Source organism: Archocentrus centrarchus, chromosome 22 (assembly GCF_007364275.1).
Source record: "Archocentrus centrarchus isolate MPI-CPG fArcCen1 chromosome 22, fArcCen1, whole genome shotgun sequence".
In the NCBI taxonomy this organism is placed as follows: domain Eukaryota; kingdom Metazoa; phylum Chordata; class Actinopteri; order Cichliformes; family Cichlidae; genus Archocentrus; species Archocentrus centrarchus.
In genome coordinates, this window is record NC_044367.1 from 11,714,324 (window position 1) to 11,731,622 (window position 17,299).

The 17,299-nt window shown below is 41.4% G+C and overlaps 1 protein-coding gene across 2 annotated transcripts in view; it reads left to right on the plus strand.

Annotated features, from left to right (window-relative positions):
• zfyve28 (zinc finger, FYVE domain containing 28) overlaps positions 1-15,695 on the plus strand; it is a 29,477-nt gene extending 13,782 nt beyond the window's left edge. Inside the window, exons 2-14 of one of the 2 annotated variants that reach the window (XM_030719657.1) lie at positions 5,849-5,989; positions 7,971-8,108; positions 8,229-8,431; positions 8,565-8,654; positions 8,776-8,865; positions 8,948-9,049; positions 9,139-10,629; positions 10,858-10,953; positions 11,967-12,130; positions 12,218-12,334; positions 13,454-13,558; positions 13,703-13,806; positions 13,905-15,695. In XM_030719657.1, the coding sequence (XP_030575517.1) occupies positions 5,849-5,989; positions 7,971-8,108; positions 8,229-8,431; positions 8,565-8,654; positions 8,776-8,865; positions 8,948-9,049; positions 9,139-10,629; positions 10,858-10,953; positions 11,967-12,130; positions 12,218-12,334; positions 13,454-13,558; positions 13,703-13,806; positions 13,905-14,036 (2,973 nt within the window). In that variant the 3' untranslated portion in view covers positions 14,037-15,695. The remainder of the gene's footprint in view (positions 1-5,848; positions 5,990-7,970; positions 8,109-8,228; positions 8,432-8,564; positions 8,655-8,775; positions 8,866-8,947; positions 9,050-9,138; positions 10,630-10,857; positions 10,954-11,966; positions 12,131-12,217; positions 12,335-13,453; positions 13,559-13,702; positions 13,807-13,904) is intronic. The other variant, XM_030719658.1, reaches the window with a different exon arrangement.
• Positions 15,696-17,299: the final 1,604 nt, after the last annotated feature.

Sequence of the window (17,299 nt, forward strand, 5' to 3'; positions counted from 1 at the left end):
CCCTAAAATACTTATTTCCTGTGATTTGTTTCTTTTCCTGGCACAGATTTTTACATTTTAAGCTCATGTTGATTTCTTCCAATTAGGCTCAAGGAAGAACTTCTACAGAAGTCGATCAGGGCCACTGAAACAAAATAATTCTGTCTTTAATCTCAGAATTTTGACTTTTTTCTCATAAATGGATTAGACCCACTGCAAAAAAAAAAAAAAAAATTGGGCTCATGAATTCTGAAAAAAAAAGTCATGACCCCAAATTAGCTTTTTAGTGTTTTTTTTTTTTTTTTTTTAGATGAGCTGCTGTAGCTCAAATTGCCCAAAAAAAAAAAAAAAGTTAATGCTGGTTCAGATAGAAATGTGTCAGAATACACTGCATTGCAGTTTATTTGCGTATGGAGCTGCATAGCCGCAGACCATTTTCTTTTGCATCACGTAGATGGCTGGTCGCATGTGTGTTGTTTACCTGAGCACCAGGATGCATTATGGGAAGAAGGCAAGCCAGCAGAGGCAGTGTGATGCTTTGGGCAATGTTCTGCTGGGAAACCTGGGTCCTGCCATCCATGTAGCTGTTACTTTGACATGTACCACCTACCTAAGTATTGTTGCAGACCGTGTATACCCTTTCATGGAAACAATGTTCCCTCATGGCTGTGGCCTCAGCAGGATAACATGCACTTCCACAAAGTAAAAATGGTTCAGGAAAGGTTTGAGGGGCATAACAACGAATTTGACTTGGCCTCCAAATTACCCAGATTTCAATCCAGTCAAGCACCCCTGAGACAAACAAGTCAGATCCATTGAGGCCTTACCTTGGAACCTACAGGACTTTAGGGATCTGTTGCTAACATCTTGGTGCCAGATACCACAGCGCACCTTCAGGGATTTAGTGGAGCTCATGCATTGACGGGTCAGGGCTGTTTAGGCAGCACAAGGAGGGTCAACACAATATTAGGCAGGTGGTCATAATGTTATGCTTGATTGCTTTATGTAAGGTGTAAGTGACCTTGTTAAGAACGTGAAACACTCTTTAACTCAGTTATGTGTGTTTGTATGGCCTTTTCTGCTCCTTGCTTCCATCTTATTCAGCAAACATAACATGGCATGAAACGTGACATGAAAATTCACACACGTGAAGAAAGTATGCAGGAATATTATTGATTTTGCTCTTTAGAATTTGTGTTGATGAGAGAATTGCTGCAAGCTCAAGAGCTGAGTTTGGATATAAACTGGGTTTCATATTGGCAATGACAAATGTCTGCCCTACTGAAAGAGCCCAAAGCAAGAAAAGAAATGCTGATCCACCCTCACTTTAGTGCTGCTGTTCTGCACTCATCTTAACGTGCTGCTTGACCTGGGACAGGCAAGTTATCTTTCTTGTGATTGCAGTAGTACCCAATAAAATTTTGACCTTGATTAAAAAAAATAATAATAATACAATATGTGTTAATTAGGATTGCTGTGATGTGTTGTTTGGTTACAGCTGATAACCTTTTTAGAGCAGTATGTTCATAGTAGTTTTTCCACCTCGCAGTAATAATGTGACCCAGCTGTAGGAGATATCTCTGTTTTCTTCTTGCTGTTTGTTTCATTATTAATGAGAGAGAGAGAGTGAGGGAACAGCACCATGTATCATATTCAGAGAGAGAAGTGTGCGTCCATGGGGATAGCATCACGCAACAGGAAAGACTGCAAACTTAAGGGAAAAGATCCTGTGAGAGGTTTCGGTAAATACCAGTATTCTCTGGTTTTTACGTCATCAAAAAACACTTCCAGTCAGTGAGACTGTTTACTGGTGCAGCTCACCCTGCTTCCAGTCTGCACAGTCATGCTGGCCTTCTGAGCTCCTGTGCCATCACTGAGACTGTGTGGTTTGTGATGATGATGCACATCGGTATGTGGTCGCCATTTTCAGAACCATTAACCTTTTGGTTAACAGGAACCCTCCCCAGGATGCGTGTGTCTGTATTCGTGCATATTTGAAATGAGAATTTGGCATCTAGACTGTCTTGTAAAGTTTGGATTGCAATTATAGATGAACAGTTTTTGTGTTCCTTGTGTATATTTTTCTACCCTGTGTGTTGGGGCTGTATGTGTGCTTCACCCTCAGCATTGGAGTTATTTGCTGTGTTGTGCTGTTCTCCCCACAATGACGGGAGCATGGTGGGAGATATCCACCAGCGCCAGGCTCTCTAATTACACCTGCTCTTCTGAGGAGCTTTCATGCTCCAGTACAGTGTAAAAGTCTTAAGCCACCCCTCATTTCTTTGTATTTTGCTTCCAAGGAGCCAGCCTTTCTTGTTATTCCTTAAAGTGGTCTTAAGCAGTAGCTCTCCAGGCTTTCTCAGTCTTTCATTTATTTTCAGTTTTAACACAGTATGACAGGTGTAAAATAGTATTTTTGCACCAACAAGGTGATTCCCAAAGAGCTATTACCTGAAAAAATGACATATCTTGGCATGATATCCAGCGTGGCCTTAAACAATTGAGAAAATTGAGTGGCACCCCTGAAAAAACTATCTAGAGCAGATGAACAGTAACTGAAAGTCATATCTTTAAGAATCAGGGGGAAAAAATGCAGCAAAGACCTGACACAGGACCTGAGAGGTGCACCTGGCACTACAGTTAATCCATTGGCTGTTTACCAAGCCTTATCATAAATGGTTTCAGTGGAAGGGTAGCTGTCAAGAAACCCTTAAGCATAGAGAAAATTACACAAGAACTGGACTGATAATCAGTGGCAACAGGTCTTATGGAGTGATGAATCTGAATTTGAAATTTTTTTGGTTCAAGTAGTCATCAGTATGTATGGAGGAGGCCAGGAGAGAGGTACAGCAACGAATGTCTACAACCATCTGTAAAACATGTAGGCTCCGTCATGGTTTGGGGCTGCATTTCATCGAATGGTGTTGGGATCTTGTCAAAATTGAATTATGAATGCAGAAAAATACAGTCAGATTTGGATAAACCTTGTAATCCCATCTGGAAAGTCTCTGATTGGCAATGGCTTCAGTAAAAGGATACCTAGATAAAAGAATACACAGAGGGAGACTATCAGTCATGGATTGGCCTCCCCAGAGCCTGGACCGCAACATTATTGAAGCAGTGTGAACAGAACAAAAGGCAGCGAACATCGAAAAAAGAGCTTTGAATGTCCATCAAGAAGCCTGGAGAACTATTCCTGAACACTGCTTAAAGAAAACTTGCCTATGAGAGTTCAGGCTGTGTTGAAGGATGAAGGTGGTCATACCAAATATTGACTTTTAAGCTTGTTAGAACTGGAAAAACTTTGTTTTTGCCTTTATATAATGTAATTGAATTTGTGTTTGCACATTTCAATAAAACTCATCTCATATTTTCTTAGAAAAATTTAAAGTAATGAGTATTATATATTAACTTTTGTTAACTCCTTTTGTCAGGATTAATACAGTTTTTAGTCATTTGCTTGCTCATATATGTGTGAAACGTGGTTATGTATGAATGTGAATTTGTATTATATCTCTCACAAATCAATCCCAGCAAATGGGAAAGCAATCTGTCATTAAGCTGGCCTTTACAGCGCCCTACTTACCTGATTTTATTTTCGTCCCTGTGGATCAGCAGTATGCTGGTGTGTTATACGTCCTCCATGTCCTGTTAGTGCTTAATTGCTTTGGCATGACTTCTCACTCTATTGTGGTTTCACTGTTTTGTTCCTTTATTTGTGTGAGATTAGTGTTTGTATATCCCCAAAGCAAAAAAAAAAAAGATGACTTAAAGCATTACATTCACTGCTGGGTACAAAGTATGTTTACTTAAAGCACTACAACTGTTAACACCTACGCTTGTGGCTTAACAGCGTTAGTAACTAAGAGACCTAAAACAATACAGCACTGACTTGTATAGACTACACAAAAGGTTATTAAAATATAAATACAGGTATAAACACATGTATTTATACCTCGAAATGCACTGTGCACTCTTTAATTTCCAGTTGTATTACACATAGAAACAAGCCTAGAACAGACAGTTCTCTTAATTGATTATTACTTCTTCTGAGCGCACAGTAACGAGCTGGCGAGCACATTAGCAAACGTTTTTTGCTGCTTTTGCTTGATTTCCGCTATGCATGACATCTGTTGCTTAAAGTTTGTAGCTGAAATTAAAGAACTGGGTGGTTGCGTAGGGTGCCTCTAGCTTGACTGTTACATGATAGAGAAATATTTTGTAATTGATTTTAGAGGGCTTCACTGTTTTTTAAAATTGTTACATATCCTTTCAGCTATGAATCTGCAAAAACCCTGAGTGAGAGTGATCGACTGAGCCACCAAATATATCAAAATATTCTTTAGTTTCAGTCGTATAACCGCAGTGTTTTGTGATGGGAGCAAATCCTCAATTTTTTTCTGTCTTTTTAGTAACAAGCACCTGATAAATATAACTTTAAAGTGCCACCTTTGGTTGACTACTTGTTTTCTTATTAGATCATTTTCACAGCACCAACTTTGCTATGAAAGCATGGGTAACACAGGTGTTTCTAATCATATTAATTAAAGCTCCATATTTAAACCTGAACAGAGCCTTTGCCAGTGTCATCAGTAACACCTGTGTTTCCCTGCTGTTTAATATGAGATGGCTGCTGTTTGCATACTCTGAAATCTTTCTATTTATATTATAGACATAAAGTGTATACTGAATGCTATCTAATGTAGGAAAAAAGTTAAAACGAGTAATTATATCATCATAAATATAATCTAATTTTATTTTAAAATTTTACTGATCCTCAGTATATATGACAGAAACTGTGCGTAATATGTATCCTACACAAATGATCGGTAACCTGGGTAATGCTACACTCCTACAGGAATTTAAACAGTCAGGTGATGCTTTAAATTACATCCTGAACATGAATAAAATTGGGATATTAGTCCAAAGACATGCACGTTAGGCTCATTGGTGACTCTAAATTGGCTGTACATGAGAATGTGAGCATGAATGATTGCCTGTCTCTCCCTGTTAGCCTTGCGATGGACTGGCAACCTGTCCAGGGTGTACCCCTCCTCTCGTCCAGTGACAGCTGGGATAGGCTCCAGCCCCCGTGTGACCCTGAAGGAGATAATCTGTTACAAAAATGGATGAATGGATGGTATCAGGGACTGGTGTGGATGTAAAACACTAATTAACAGCAGCTACATATTTAAATATCGATATCTGGGGCACCAGCCGAACAAAAAGGGTACCAGCCTGGTGCTGTGTCCACAGCTTAAGAACTGGTTAGGGCACTCAGCCTGTTTGTACTGCTTGCTTTGCTGTGAAGTTAATAATGTTCATTAAATGAAAGGTTTTCACTGAAATATTAAATTAACCGCCTATGATGCTTTTTAATCGGCTAACAGAGTAACATTCAGCAGCTACAGCTCTCAGGGATCACAGTGTCACTTGGGATGATTTCTAATGCTTTAATGCTTTAATAAATTAATGTAATGTACTCAAATGTGCCTAAACATGAGCCAATGTATTATTTTATTTGCAGAAAATACTAATATATCATTAGCTTGATAGAAAGCCATATGATAGAAACCTTCAATAAGCAGTTACATTTGTGGCTAAGGCTCCATTTATCCAAAAAAGAGAGAATGGGCTTTGTGTGAAGTCATAATAATTAAACACAGAAGTGAATAGAAATAATACCCTACACTCTACTTTTTATAGATGAAACATGGTAAGAAATAACAGTCAGTGAGAAAAGGACAGATACAAATTATAAAGTAACTGAAATTTATTACCTTGTGTTGTTTGCATTGAGTTGCTTTGGCTGTTATTGTTTCTCATAAATGTTTATAACTACTGAAATGACCTACTTGTTTCTGTGCAGAGGACAGACCCTCAGCTCTTGGCCCAGTTCTATTACGCTGATGAAGAGTTGAACCAGGTGGCCACGGAGCTGGACAGCCTCGATGGCAGGAAGGACCCTCAGAGATGTACCCTGTTGGTCAACCAGTTCAGATCCTGTCAGGTTAGCAGATAACAAGCAAACTCAATGCCATCTTTCACTACCTTTGATTACAGTTGATACATATAAATAGGCCATGAGCAAAGCTGGAATTAATTAACCCCCAGCTTGGGTTTGATTTGGATTTCTTCTATTTGTTTTCATGTCATTCACATGATTACCTGACTGGACTTTGATTTGCCTCAGAATTAGAAATAGAGGCAGCCCCAATTATCGCTTTTCAGACACAGGCGTGGTTATATGACTATCATCTAAGTAAACACTGCTTGAAGCAGTCTTGCTGATAAGTGAGATAAGCAGACTTTGCTTGGAAGCCATCAGTTGACAGCTTTGCTTTAATAACTGCGTCGTGTCATGTGGGCTCTTTGTAAATGATTACAGGAGTGGCTTCTTTAGAAACAGGCGGGTTTTTTTTAACCTGAAGACATCACGTTTGACATTAGAGTTGGTTTATCTGTCTCATTTTAATCTCCTGAATATAATTCAGGTTGAATCTGAGCCCCAACTTTTCAGAAGAATCCTAAGGTGTGAATTCATGGCAGGTTATTTATGGCCTCATACGAGGTATTGTTGCAGGTTTTCACGAGGTCAAGGCTCAGAGGAGATTAGCAGGTGATGATAGGCATGAGTGATAGCTGCTATGCTGCGCCATGCTGAAAGACCTAGAGGTAGTAGGAGGTTTTAATCTGACCTGTTGTGCCTTAGCCTCCCTCCCACTGGCAGAGCACACAGGGAGAACCACCTAATAAGGTCATCACTTGATCCCCGACTGTTCTTTTTCCCCTGCATCCTTCTCTCTGCCAGGCTGCCACCTTGTTTTGCTTCAGTGTTTTATTCTCAATTAGGCTGTTCTTTTAATTAGTCTCCGATTTTCTCCCCCTCCAAGTTTCAATGAAAATATTTAACAACCATTTCTAAGCACTTATATGTTTAGAAAAGAGGCTATTTAGAGTGGCGTCTCACAGAAGCATTAAGGTTTTTTGAGAATGTCTTTAGCAGTACGATACCCCATAGCCCAGAGGCCCTAAGAATAGAAAGCAAGTACATTCAAGCCAAAACGTTGTGCTTGAACCTGCCACTGCAGCTATCAGCTCTTATTCATGGACCTCTGTGGGGGTTGCTGGCATGCTGCTCACATTATGTTGGCTCTACTGTTCTTACAGTGTGGCCTGCTGGAATAGGCGTGAGTGTGTGTTTGAAATGGACAGAGATTGAGATAGATGGCAAACATGAGAGACAGGCAGAGAAGAGGCCAGATGAGAACAATAAGGAAAGAGAGATGGGCTTAAAAAAAAAAAAAAAGGAAAGAAGCCAGTCTTATGGCACATAGTCAGGTGTCGCTGCAGTCACAACCCCTGAATATATGTGGAAACTAACATAAGTGAAGGTTATCACCAGTGTCCCCTGCTAGGAGGCGCCCACAGACATTGAGGTGGCGCTTGGACCAGCCCCAGACACATGTGCAGCACACAGCCATAAAGGAATCAGTGGTTAAGCTCTCCTTCTCAAAGCTTTTTAATCTCTCTCCTCGGGGCGAGCAGAGAAAGACGCAGTGCTGTGCCTGACAAGATTACAGTGCACAGTGCAGCTGCGGTTGAGTGAAAGGCTCATTGTAAGTCATTGTTATGGCTGTTGTACATGCCAGCGGCACATAAGCTCTTGATTAGCTCTTGTTGTGTGTGACAGTGCATTTTCACTACTGGAATTATGGGCTTTAGTTCAGTGTTTTTATTGAAGGAAAATGTAGCTGTGAGGGTCTATAATGTATTTGTCAAGTTGTTTTCATTCACATCCTAATCAATGCTCTTGAACACTGGACTATAATGACCTTCTTGAAAGGGTGACCGATGTTTAAGTGCAGATTATTGACCAGGATTAGTTAAACACAGAGAAAATTTGCTTTTCAAGAACAGATTTTCATTCACTCGTGTTTTTCTCTGCATCTAGTTAAATTTAGTTTTGTCACTCCCGTGTGCATCCGCAGGACAACGTATTGAACATCATCAGTCAGATCATGGATGAATGTATCCCCAACGACCGGGCCAACAGAGACTTTTGTGTCAAGTTCCCCGAGGAGATTCGTCATGACAACTTGGCAGGGCAGCTGTGGTTTGGAGCTGAGGTAGTACATTTAAAACAAAACAAAATGATATTTAATTCTGAGTTTTTTGAATGTCAAGTGTGCTATTGTAAACCATTTCATTCTCTGTACATAATTATCGATGTGCTTGTTCCTGTCCAGTGTTTGGCTGCAGGCTCCATTATCATGAACAGGGAGATAGAGAGCATAGCTATGAGACCCCTAGCTAAGGATCTTACTCGCAGCTTGGAGGAGGTACGCAACATCACCAGAGACCAGGCCCTGAGAGACCTCAACTTGTACACAGACCGCATGAGAGATGCATTGCGACATTTTGACAGCCTTTTTGCTGAGTTTGAGCTCAGGTAAAGTTAGGGACAAGACTTTATTACCAATTGTGTCCACAGGATTATCCTGGGTTTATCATCCACGTAAGGATAGTTGTGGAAGTTTGCCAAAAAGTCGCTATATTCCTCTTTCTTTTTCTTCCATTGGCAGCTATGTGTCAGCCATGGTGCCTGTGAAGTCTCCCAAAGAATACTATGTACAGCAGGAGGTGATTGTGCTCTTCTGTGAGACTGTGGAGAGGTGAATTTTCAGCTATTTTTATATCTATATATCAGATATATTTTTATACAAAATAATCCACCTGTGTGAATACCGCATGGAGATGATGTTAATTTTTTTTTTAACTTTTTTTTTGTTTTAGAGCCTTAAAGTTGGGCTATCTCACACAGGACATGATCGATGACTATGAACCCGCACTGATGTTTACAATTCCCAGACTGGCCATTGTGTGGTAAGTGTTACCTGTCCTTTCACCACCCTCTTTGTTTTCTACTCCTTTGCAAGCTCTTACAGAATTTTAAACATGTTTTTAGTGGGCTGGTTGTGTATCCAGAGGGACCTCTCAACCTAGACCGTAAATCAGAGGACATGTCTGAGCTCTTCAGGCCTTTTCGCACTTTATTGAAGAAAATAAGGTAAAGACCATGAATATCAAATATGACAAAAAATATATTTATTCGCAATTTGTCACTATGCTCTAGCTATCCTGTGCTGCTTTTTGCAGAGACTTGTTGCAGACCCTGACTGAGGAGGAGTTGATAACGCTGGAGAGAAACTTGTGCATTTCTCAAGAAGGGGAGTTGTCCACAAGCCAGGGAATGGCCGCAAATGGTGTACCAGCACCAGTCCAAGAGAATCACTCATCCTGCAGTCCTGCTAATGAAAGGGGGAGTGAGGGAGAAGAGGCGCCACTGGCTGTGCTTGTCTGTCCCAGTCAGGAGGAAGAGCTGGAAGGAGTGGAAAAAGGCTGGGAGGAGGGGGAAACTGTGAAGGGAGAGGAGGAACAGGAGCAGGGCTTACTCTGTGAGGAGGCAGAGGAGGCTGAGCTGGCATGTTCCATGCAGTATGATGAAGAGGAAATTGAGCAGCTCAACATGATGGTGTATCGCGTGGGAGATGAGATGTCGACTCTGCTGTCGCCTCCCAGCCAGGGCCAATCTCCAGCCCATGATCCCAACAGAGGACAGCCTGCAGGCTCCAGTGGGGCTTCCAGCATCGAGGTGTCTCCACGCAGAATCTTGGGGATCCGAAGAAGGACGGCCAGCTGTGCAGAGGAGGAAGACAGAGTCTTCTTCATGGAGGACCTGGAAACAGCAGGCGACAACGTCACCAGCATCTCAAGAGAGCCTTGCAATTATGTTGCCACTCCTCCCAAAGAGTCTGCTCGTCCTGTGCAGCGCAAGCCCGCACCAAGGCCAGACTCTGTTAGGAACGGCTGGTTCTCTGAGACAACAGCCGAGCAGCCTTGCCCACAGCCACGCAACCTGAACACCCACTGTCCCACTGCAAAACGTCCCTCTTGCACCAACGCGCCTGGTTCTGACCCTCTGCCTTACACCAATGGGTGGGAGATGGGTTTAGAGGGGACGGCGTCCGAAACAGCTGAAGTCATTGCTCATCGTATGGGAGGCATGAAGCTCTCTGCTACGGTCATCTTCAACCCCCACTCGCCCAGTTTGACAGAGCTTGCTGTAGACAAGCTGCTGCTACCTCGGCCCACTCCTTCTGAGATTGAGCCCTGTGGCCCCCTGGTGGCCACTCACTGCCTGCTCAACTCTTGTGTCTGCTGTGGCAGCTGTGAGGATGGCCACGAGGATGCCATCACCACAGAGACCACTGGACTCGGTTTAGGCCTCGCTCTGGGATTAGACAAACATTGTACGACGCCAGCCTCTAGCACTGTCATCCAGTCCTCTGCTTGTCGGCTGCCTCCTCGTCCTCATGAACATCACAGTAAGGATGAAATGGCCCAGCTGAGTACTCCTCCTTCCCGCTGCTCTGCAGAGCCACTGGAAGAGGCTCCTGGGCTGGGGCACCAGACTCAGGACTGTAGTTCTAGTGTAGGAAATGGAGCCTCCCCATGTAATCACCAGCTGAGGACTGAAAAAAGGCATGTTAATGGAGGCCAACAGAGGGACAAGGAAATGGTTAATGAACATCCAGAAAATAAAGATATGAAGAGGTACACCAAAGAAGACAGCAGGAAAAGCTCCAGGTGTGTTGCCGTTTCATTTTACCACCTTTTTGGTTGCATGTTGGGGTAGTCATCATGTTTTCTGTGTGGAAAGTATGAGCACCACCATGTTGCATCAACACAAAAATCCAGTTTGTTTTCTATTTTGTTTCTTCCTTAATTCATCACAGTTTTCCACTTTATGTTCTCTTAATAATTATATCTGTTTATTCATTATATACATAAATTTCTGTATTTGGTTATTTTTAGTTTTCAGAACTCTCCCCTCAGCTCTGTGTCAGGTAGTGACTGTGAGAGTGTGTCGGTCACCACATGTAGTCTGTCAAGCAGTGCATATACGCCCAGGTAACAAATTATTCATCAAAATGTGTGTCTGTCTCATGTCTGTGCTTTCTTCCTGCTCACATTCAAGAGTAACTAAAGAATTCTTGAATTGCTCATTTTTTAAATGATGCATTTGTTCATTTGATTAGTATGGGCTATAAAGATTAAATTCTGTTATTGTGCATTTATTTCTGTATTGTATTAAAGTGAAGTTAAAGTGGAAGTGGAAAGTGTCTCTCTCTCTCTCTCTCTCTCTCTCTCTCTCTCTCTCTCTCTCTCTCTCCCGTCAACCCCAACCAGTCATGGCAGATGACTGCCCCTCCCTGAGCCCGGTTCTGCCGGAGATTTCTTCCTGTTAAAAGGGAGTTTTTCCTTCCCAGCATCACCATGTTCTTGTTCATAGGGAGTTGTTTTGAATGTTGGGTTTTCACTGTAATTATTGTAGGGTCTTTACCTTACAATATAAAGCACCTTGAGATGACAGTTTGTTGTGATTCGGTGCTATATAAATAAAATTGAGTAGAATTAAACTCCATATTTTTATTCCCGGACTCCACTAGAGTAGCTTTGCAAGTTCAAGATAGTCCTTATTTATCTTATACTCGACCACTTTAAATCAAACTGTTTTAGCTCCTCAGTTTCCTTTAAGAGAACTTTTGTTCTGATTGGCTGCCCCTTGCAAATAGAAGGTTTGAACTGAGGGTTGATGGGGGTTCAGAGGCACAGCTGTGTACCAAAGATGACTATGTTACAAATATCCACCCTCATTGGCATCAAGCAGTTCCAAGAGTAGGACAAAAACAGAAGCAGAGCGTTCAGAACAGTTGGAAGTCTAAGCTTTTAGCTCACAGGATGGCTACTTGTACATACTGATTTTTTTTATGTATGAGAGAAAATAAGCAAAAGCATAATAAATCCACTTTAAAGATGGAAATCTACTTTTATTGATGTAAACTGACTGTGGAAATGGCGTATGCAGGTTTGAGAAAGATGTTAACTGATGATCCTTCACTGTGTCTCACAATTTCCTCCAGTCCTGTCAGCAGTCTGACTCCCAGCTCAGGGACTTCAGAAGACCCGGACCAGCAGGAGATCCAGCTGGCCATTCAAGATGCCAAGGCAGCGGCCAGAAGCAAGATCAGATCCCGTTTCCACAGCAGCAGCGACCTCATCCACCGTCTCTTTGTCTGTATATCAGGTATAAAAGCTCTCATTCTTGAGTCACTCTCCTCACTTCTTTTCCTCGCTTGGACTGACATCCATTCTGTGTTTGTGTGTGATGCAGGTGTTGCTGACCAGCTGCAGACCAACTATGCGAGTGACCTTCGCAGCATCCTCAAGACTCTTTTTGAAGTCATGGCAACCAAGTGTGAACAAGGAGACGATGATAAGCAGAAGAAAGGTGAGGAAGGTGTTTTATGATTATGTGATATGTTTTCAGTCTTTAGACAAGTTTTAGAGTATTACGTTTTCTCTTTTTCTTTCACAGTACAGACAGAGTTCAAAACAGCCTTTTCAATTCAACAGAGCTAGTGACTGTGTCCTTTTTTTTCACCCACAGGAGCAAAAATGGCTACATGAATTTATTTGGGCATATTGCTCAAAAGATTCGGCTTTCTTATTAAGATTTAACATTTATGTGCACACTTCAGTCGCTGTTACACACTGGCTACAATATGATTTTCTTTTTTCAGAACAATGAATTAAATGATAATGTGACAGTGTAAAAATGGTTCCTTGCATTAATTAACGTACAGAGAATATTCATTGTTCACTCACACTGTTGGAATAGCATTGCTTTTTGAAGGCAGCTGCTTTCCGTGAAAAGCCTTAAAAACCCACCATATCTGCCACCTTACTTAATGAGCCTGATATTTCCCTAATGAGTCTCCATGTGAAAAAAATGAACTGTAAATTAATGATGATAGGTGTGCTACCCCCAACTGAGCAAAAAAAAAGCTTCTCCTGGAGGTTAAATTAATTCATAAAACAAAATACATTTCTGGTCATGAAAAAGGGCTTGTTTAAAAAAATTTTAAATTAAAAAAATAATAGTTTAATCCCCAGCTGAACCCAGTCTTCTTTAAATAAAGCTGTTACACATGCACTGCAGCCCCTAATTTGTCTAGATGACGCCCAACAGAAGTGCAAGTACACATCAGGACATTTGTCTTTTTAGAGTGCCAGCTCCCTAATGCACAGACTGATAAAAAAAATCACTAGAAAAATACACACCCACATAAAAATGGAACCAGGTGCTCGGCTGATGACAAATATAATAAAATGACAGCTTCCACAGTAACGCACATAGCAGGGCCATCTTAAATAGCATGCTGCTTGTCAAATGTTCTGTTCACGTCATACTCTCGTAAATGTCAAAAGTTCATGTGTGAGAACAGCCTAGAAGATGCTAAGTCTTCTCTAACAGTTTTGAGCAATTCTGCACTTTCTTGTCTGTAACTGAGCTGTTAAAATAAACAGCCAGTTACACTCTACATGTTTCTTCTTTTATGGTGTCTAGCGGGGCCTGTTATGCGCAGCGCAGTGCTGGAGGACTGTGCTCTGTGTCAAGAGACCATTTCCTCATCAGAATTGGCAGCCAAGGCCCGTGAGGGCCAGTTCGAAGGTCAGCAAATCCACAACCAGACCTGCACAGATTTTTTTATTTTTTTTGGAAATGTCAGCCAGTTCCTTTTCTCCTTCTCTCAGCAAACGTTCAGCCGGTGACAGGTCTGCTTTGTGTTTACGATTTCTCTTTGGCTCTGTGCAGACCCTCCTGACTGGGTCCCTGATGAAGCCTGCAATTCCTGCATTGCCTGTAAGGCTCCTTTCACTGTTATCCGCAGGAAACATCACTGTAGAAGCTGCGGAAAGGTATGATCTCTTCGGTTTAACATAAACTTGATCAAACTGATAATTCATGTGTTATCGTGTGGCTGGTAAGTGATACATTGCATGCGCTGTCATTTCAGATCTTCTGCTCTCGCTGTTCTTCCCATTCTGCTCCGCTGCCACGATACGGTCAGGTGAAGCCTGTCAGGGTTTGCACGCACTGCTACATGTTCCATGTCACGCCCTTCTACAGTGACAAGGCAGGCATCTGACCTCAGATAACCATGAAAACGCACAGTCTGCCACAACAAGGACATATGCAATGGACAGATTCACAGCTGTACACAAAGCAAAAGCAGCACTGCTCGGGTAACCCCTGATGGTCTTGATTATACCTGCTAAGCATGGCCGTTCAAGATGAGACAACAGAAATTCCAGACAAAAAGCCACAGGGTTATGATGTAATATGTTTCTGAGATTCTGGTGCGTCAGTGGGAAGCAGTGATTTTCTCCACCCAAATGATGCACAAATGCCTGTAGATGTTAAAAAAAATAAAGGAAAAGGGAGACAGGAAACGCAGGCAATAACAGATTTTAAACTGGCATTGTGCAGCAGTCCTCTGTAGCAAAATCAAAACAGGCCTCCTTTTTCTTTCTTTCTTTTTTTTTTTGCTTCAGGTGTAAATGGAAGGACTTTGTGAAATATATCCTACGCATTAGCGAGTGTCCTATATTTGCACCTGAGCGCTCACGAGTCTTGGCTTAATCAAAAGAATGTAAGTTGTGATCAGCGTGTAAATAAAGGTAATTCTGGTAATAAATACACTAAAATGTCTTCAGTAAACACTTGCTCTGTATTGGAACTGGAAGGCAACCTTGACCAGGCCACCAGTTCCAGTCATGTAAAGCTGAAAGATGGAAAACTTTTATATTGAGATTCCTTCATGCTTTTAATGGCAGTGAATGTCTTATTCTGTATCACTTTGTAAGATGCAGTCTGAATTCCAACAAGACTGACTATTCACCTCTCTACGGTTATGGGCTGTGCCCATTGCTTTTGCACCACTGTTGCACCACGGCACACTGAGTTTTCTCCAAGGACTTGGCTGCACACAGAGATGAAGAAAAGGGATTTCTTAGTCATCACTGTTAGATCTGGAAGGCCCCCTAGTGGAGAGTTGACCTCTCATTGCTGAGTGCCCTCATTAGGATAATTTGTTTTGAACCAGAGGCCTTTTCAGGTGCTGGCCTACAGGACTACAGGCCAATGCCCATGGAGTTTCTCTTTCTTACAATGTTATAGTGCAATATTGTGACTACTAATTGCAGCGGCCCTGCGCATTTAAGAGACATCACTCTCCTGTTTGAAATGCACTAATGGGCCATTTCTGAAGAGCAAAGTTTTGCTGGTATGTGTTTACACTGAATTATTTCCATCTGTTGCTCTTTTGGTCAGGAGCAGATTAATTTTGTTCCGACTGACGTCACTTCCTCTTGACTTCCCTTCTGCTCCTAAATCTGCTTCCACAGCAATGACAGCATACACAGTATCTTCCATAGTTACAGTATATTGGTTTGTACATCTGACTGCTCTGAAGTGGCCAAAATGGACCACTGAGCATCAGTTATGAAATATTACATCCTATCCATCCTGCTCTGGCTTAAAGCAGTTCCTCAGGCTTTACATATTAAGAATCACTAAATACTGTTGTATCAATCTTATTTTCATCAAAGAAACATATGAACTCCCTTTGGAAAGGTGCAGTTTTTTTTTTCTTTTATAAAGAACAAAAATAATGTATGAAGCTATAATTATCTTTATGTTAAAAAACATGAAATCATGCAGTAATTAAAGGTTGGGATATCATATTATTGTTTCAGAGCTTGGTCTTATTTTGTAAAACTCCAGTACATTTCCATGTTAAGAGCTGTGTAAAATATTGAACAAATAATGTCATATAGTTTTAAATGCAATGTATATTGAAATAAATGACTTTTTCCTGTTTAAAAATAATTTTCTCTTTACTCACTGAATCAATTGCCCTACCATCACTTGTCACATAATGTCATATTCATGTTATATATCTGCACAGGTTCAACAGGTTAAATATTGAACATCTTCTTCCGATTTACACGATTTGAGATTGAAGAAGTGCAGCTCATATGTTACGCTACTTGTCCCAAGACTGAAAATTGTAACAGTTAAAGTTGAATTTTATCTGTCTGGATATTATGTGAAGATGATCATTTATAGCCTGGAACAATTTTAGCTGCTGTGTGCCATTTTTATTCCTGGCACTTGAGTGGGAAGTGTGGGCCCACTGATGAGCAACATCCTGCTTAACTGAATTTCTTTATGGAGTTTGAGTAACACATTGTCAGAGTTTCAGATTTTTCCATGTATTTTAAGATGCTTTTTTTCATGAGAAAAGCCACTGCAGGTGATCAAGTAGGAGTTGATTGTTCCTGGGAAGGAACACGTGGAGCGGAAGGTGGAGCAGTGCGGTGCAGTTGAAGTGGACTGCCTGATGGGGTAACTGGAGCAGCAGTCATACATTCCATTACTGAAGATGCAATGAAAGCCACCGGGTAAGTTTGGATAATATGGCTTATTGCTGCTGGCTGGGTTAGCTGGGAGAGAGGGATCTAATGTTGAGACCCCACCCAAACAGGGCTGATGAGGCATCCAATGAGAAGCAGCATGTAAGAGATTGGCTGGCTAAATAACTCAGTAATATAGCTCTGGTGATTCTGAATCAGGGGCAAAACAGCAGTAGGACAGCTAAGGTGCTTGACTGTGGTCTCTTCAATATAGTCGAAGCTTAGCTGCAGCCAGTAGGTGGCAGCACATGACGGCATTCATACTGTACTGCAGTACTGCACAGGGAGCTACAGTATGGAGCTGTAAGTTTGACTTATGAAGCTGGTAACTTAATGTGAGTATTTGCAGTACAGGGTACTAGTTACATTAATAATGAAACTTACTTTACAGCTTTAGTTGCTAAGTAAATAAATCATGCTGTAGTCATGCTCAAACAAATCAATGTATATGATGACTTACTTTGGGTATTTTAATTATGCTTTAATGATATCATTTAAGCAGGATTATGCAAAACAGCTTAAACAATGTATTGATGTAGTTCATCTGTATTAGGGCACAGTGATGCACATTACCTTAAAAATAAAAACAATTTCCACTGTGTGTGTGTGTGTGTGTGTGTAATTTACAGAAATGAAAGCTGGGTCCTTTTGATTATGCTTTCTTAAACCTCTCTCTCTCCTCCCATGACCTGGAAATCTTTTCCCCTCTGCCACAATGAAGGATCTTCCTGTTCTTTAAGGTGAAAGGTGGCAGCCTGGACAGTTTTCTTATAATACAATAGGCTGACTTCTATGAGGATCTATAGTTGCATGGCATCTTTCTTAACAGTTTGCAGCTGTTATCTCTTTTCTCGTGCACTAAGCTGGTGAGATAATAGCTGTGTAATGAAGAGGCTTGTGTGAGAGATAAAGAGTTAAACGCGTCCGGCCTCTG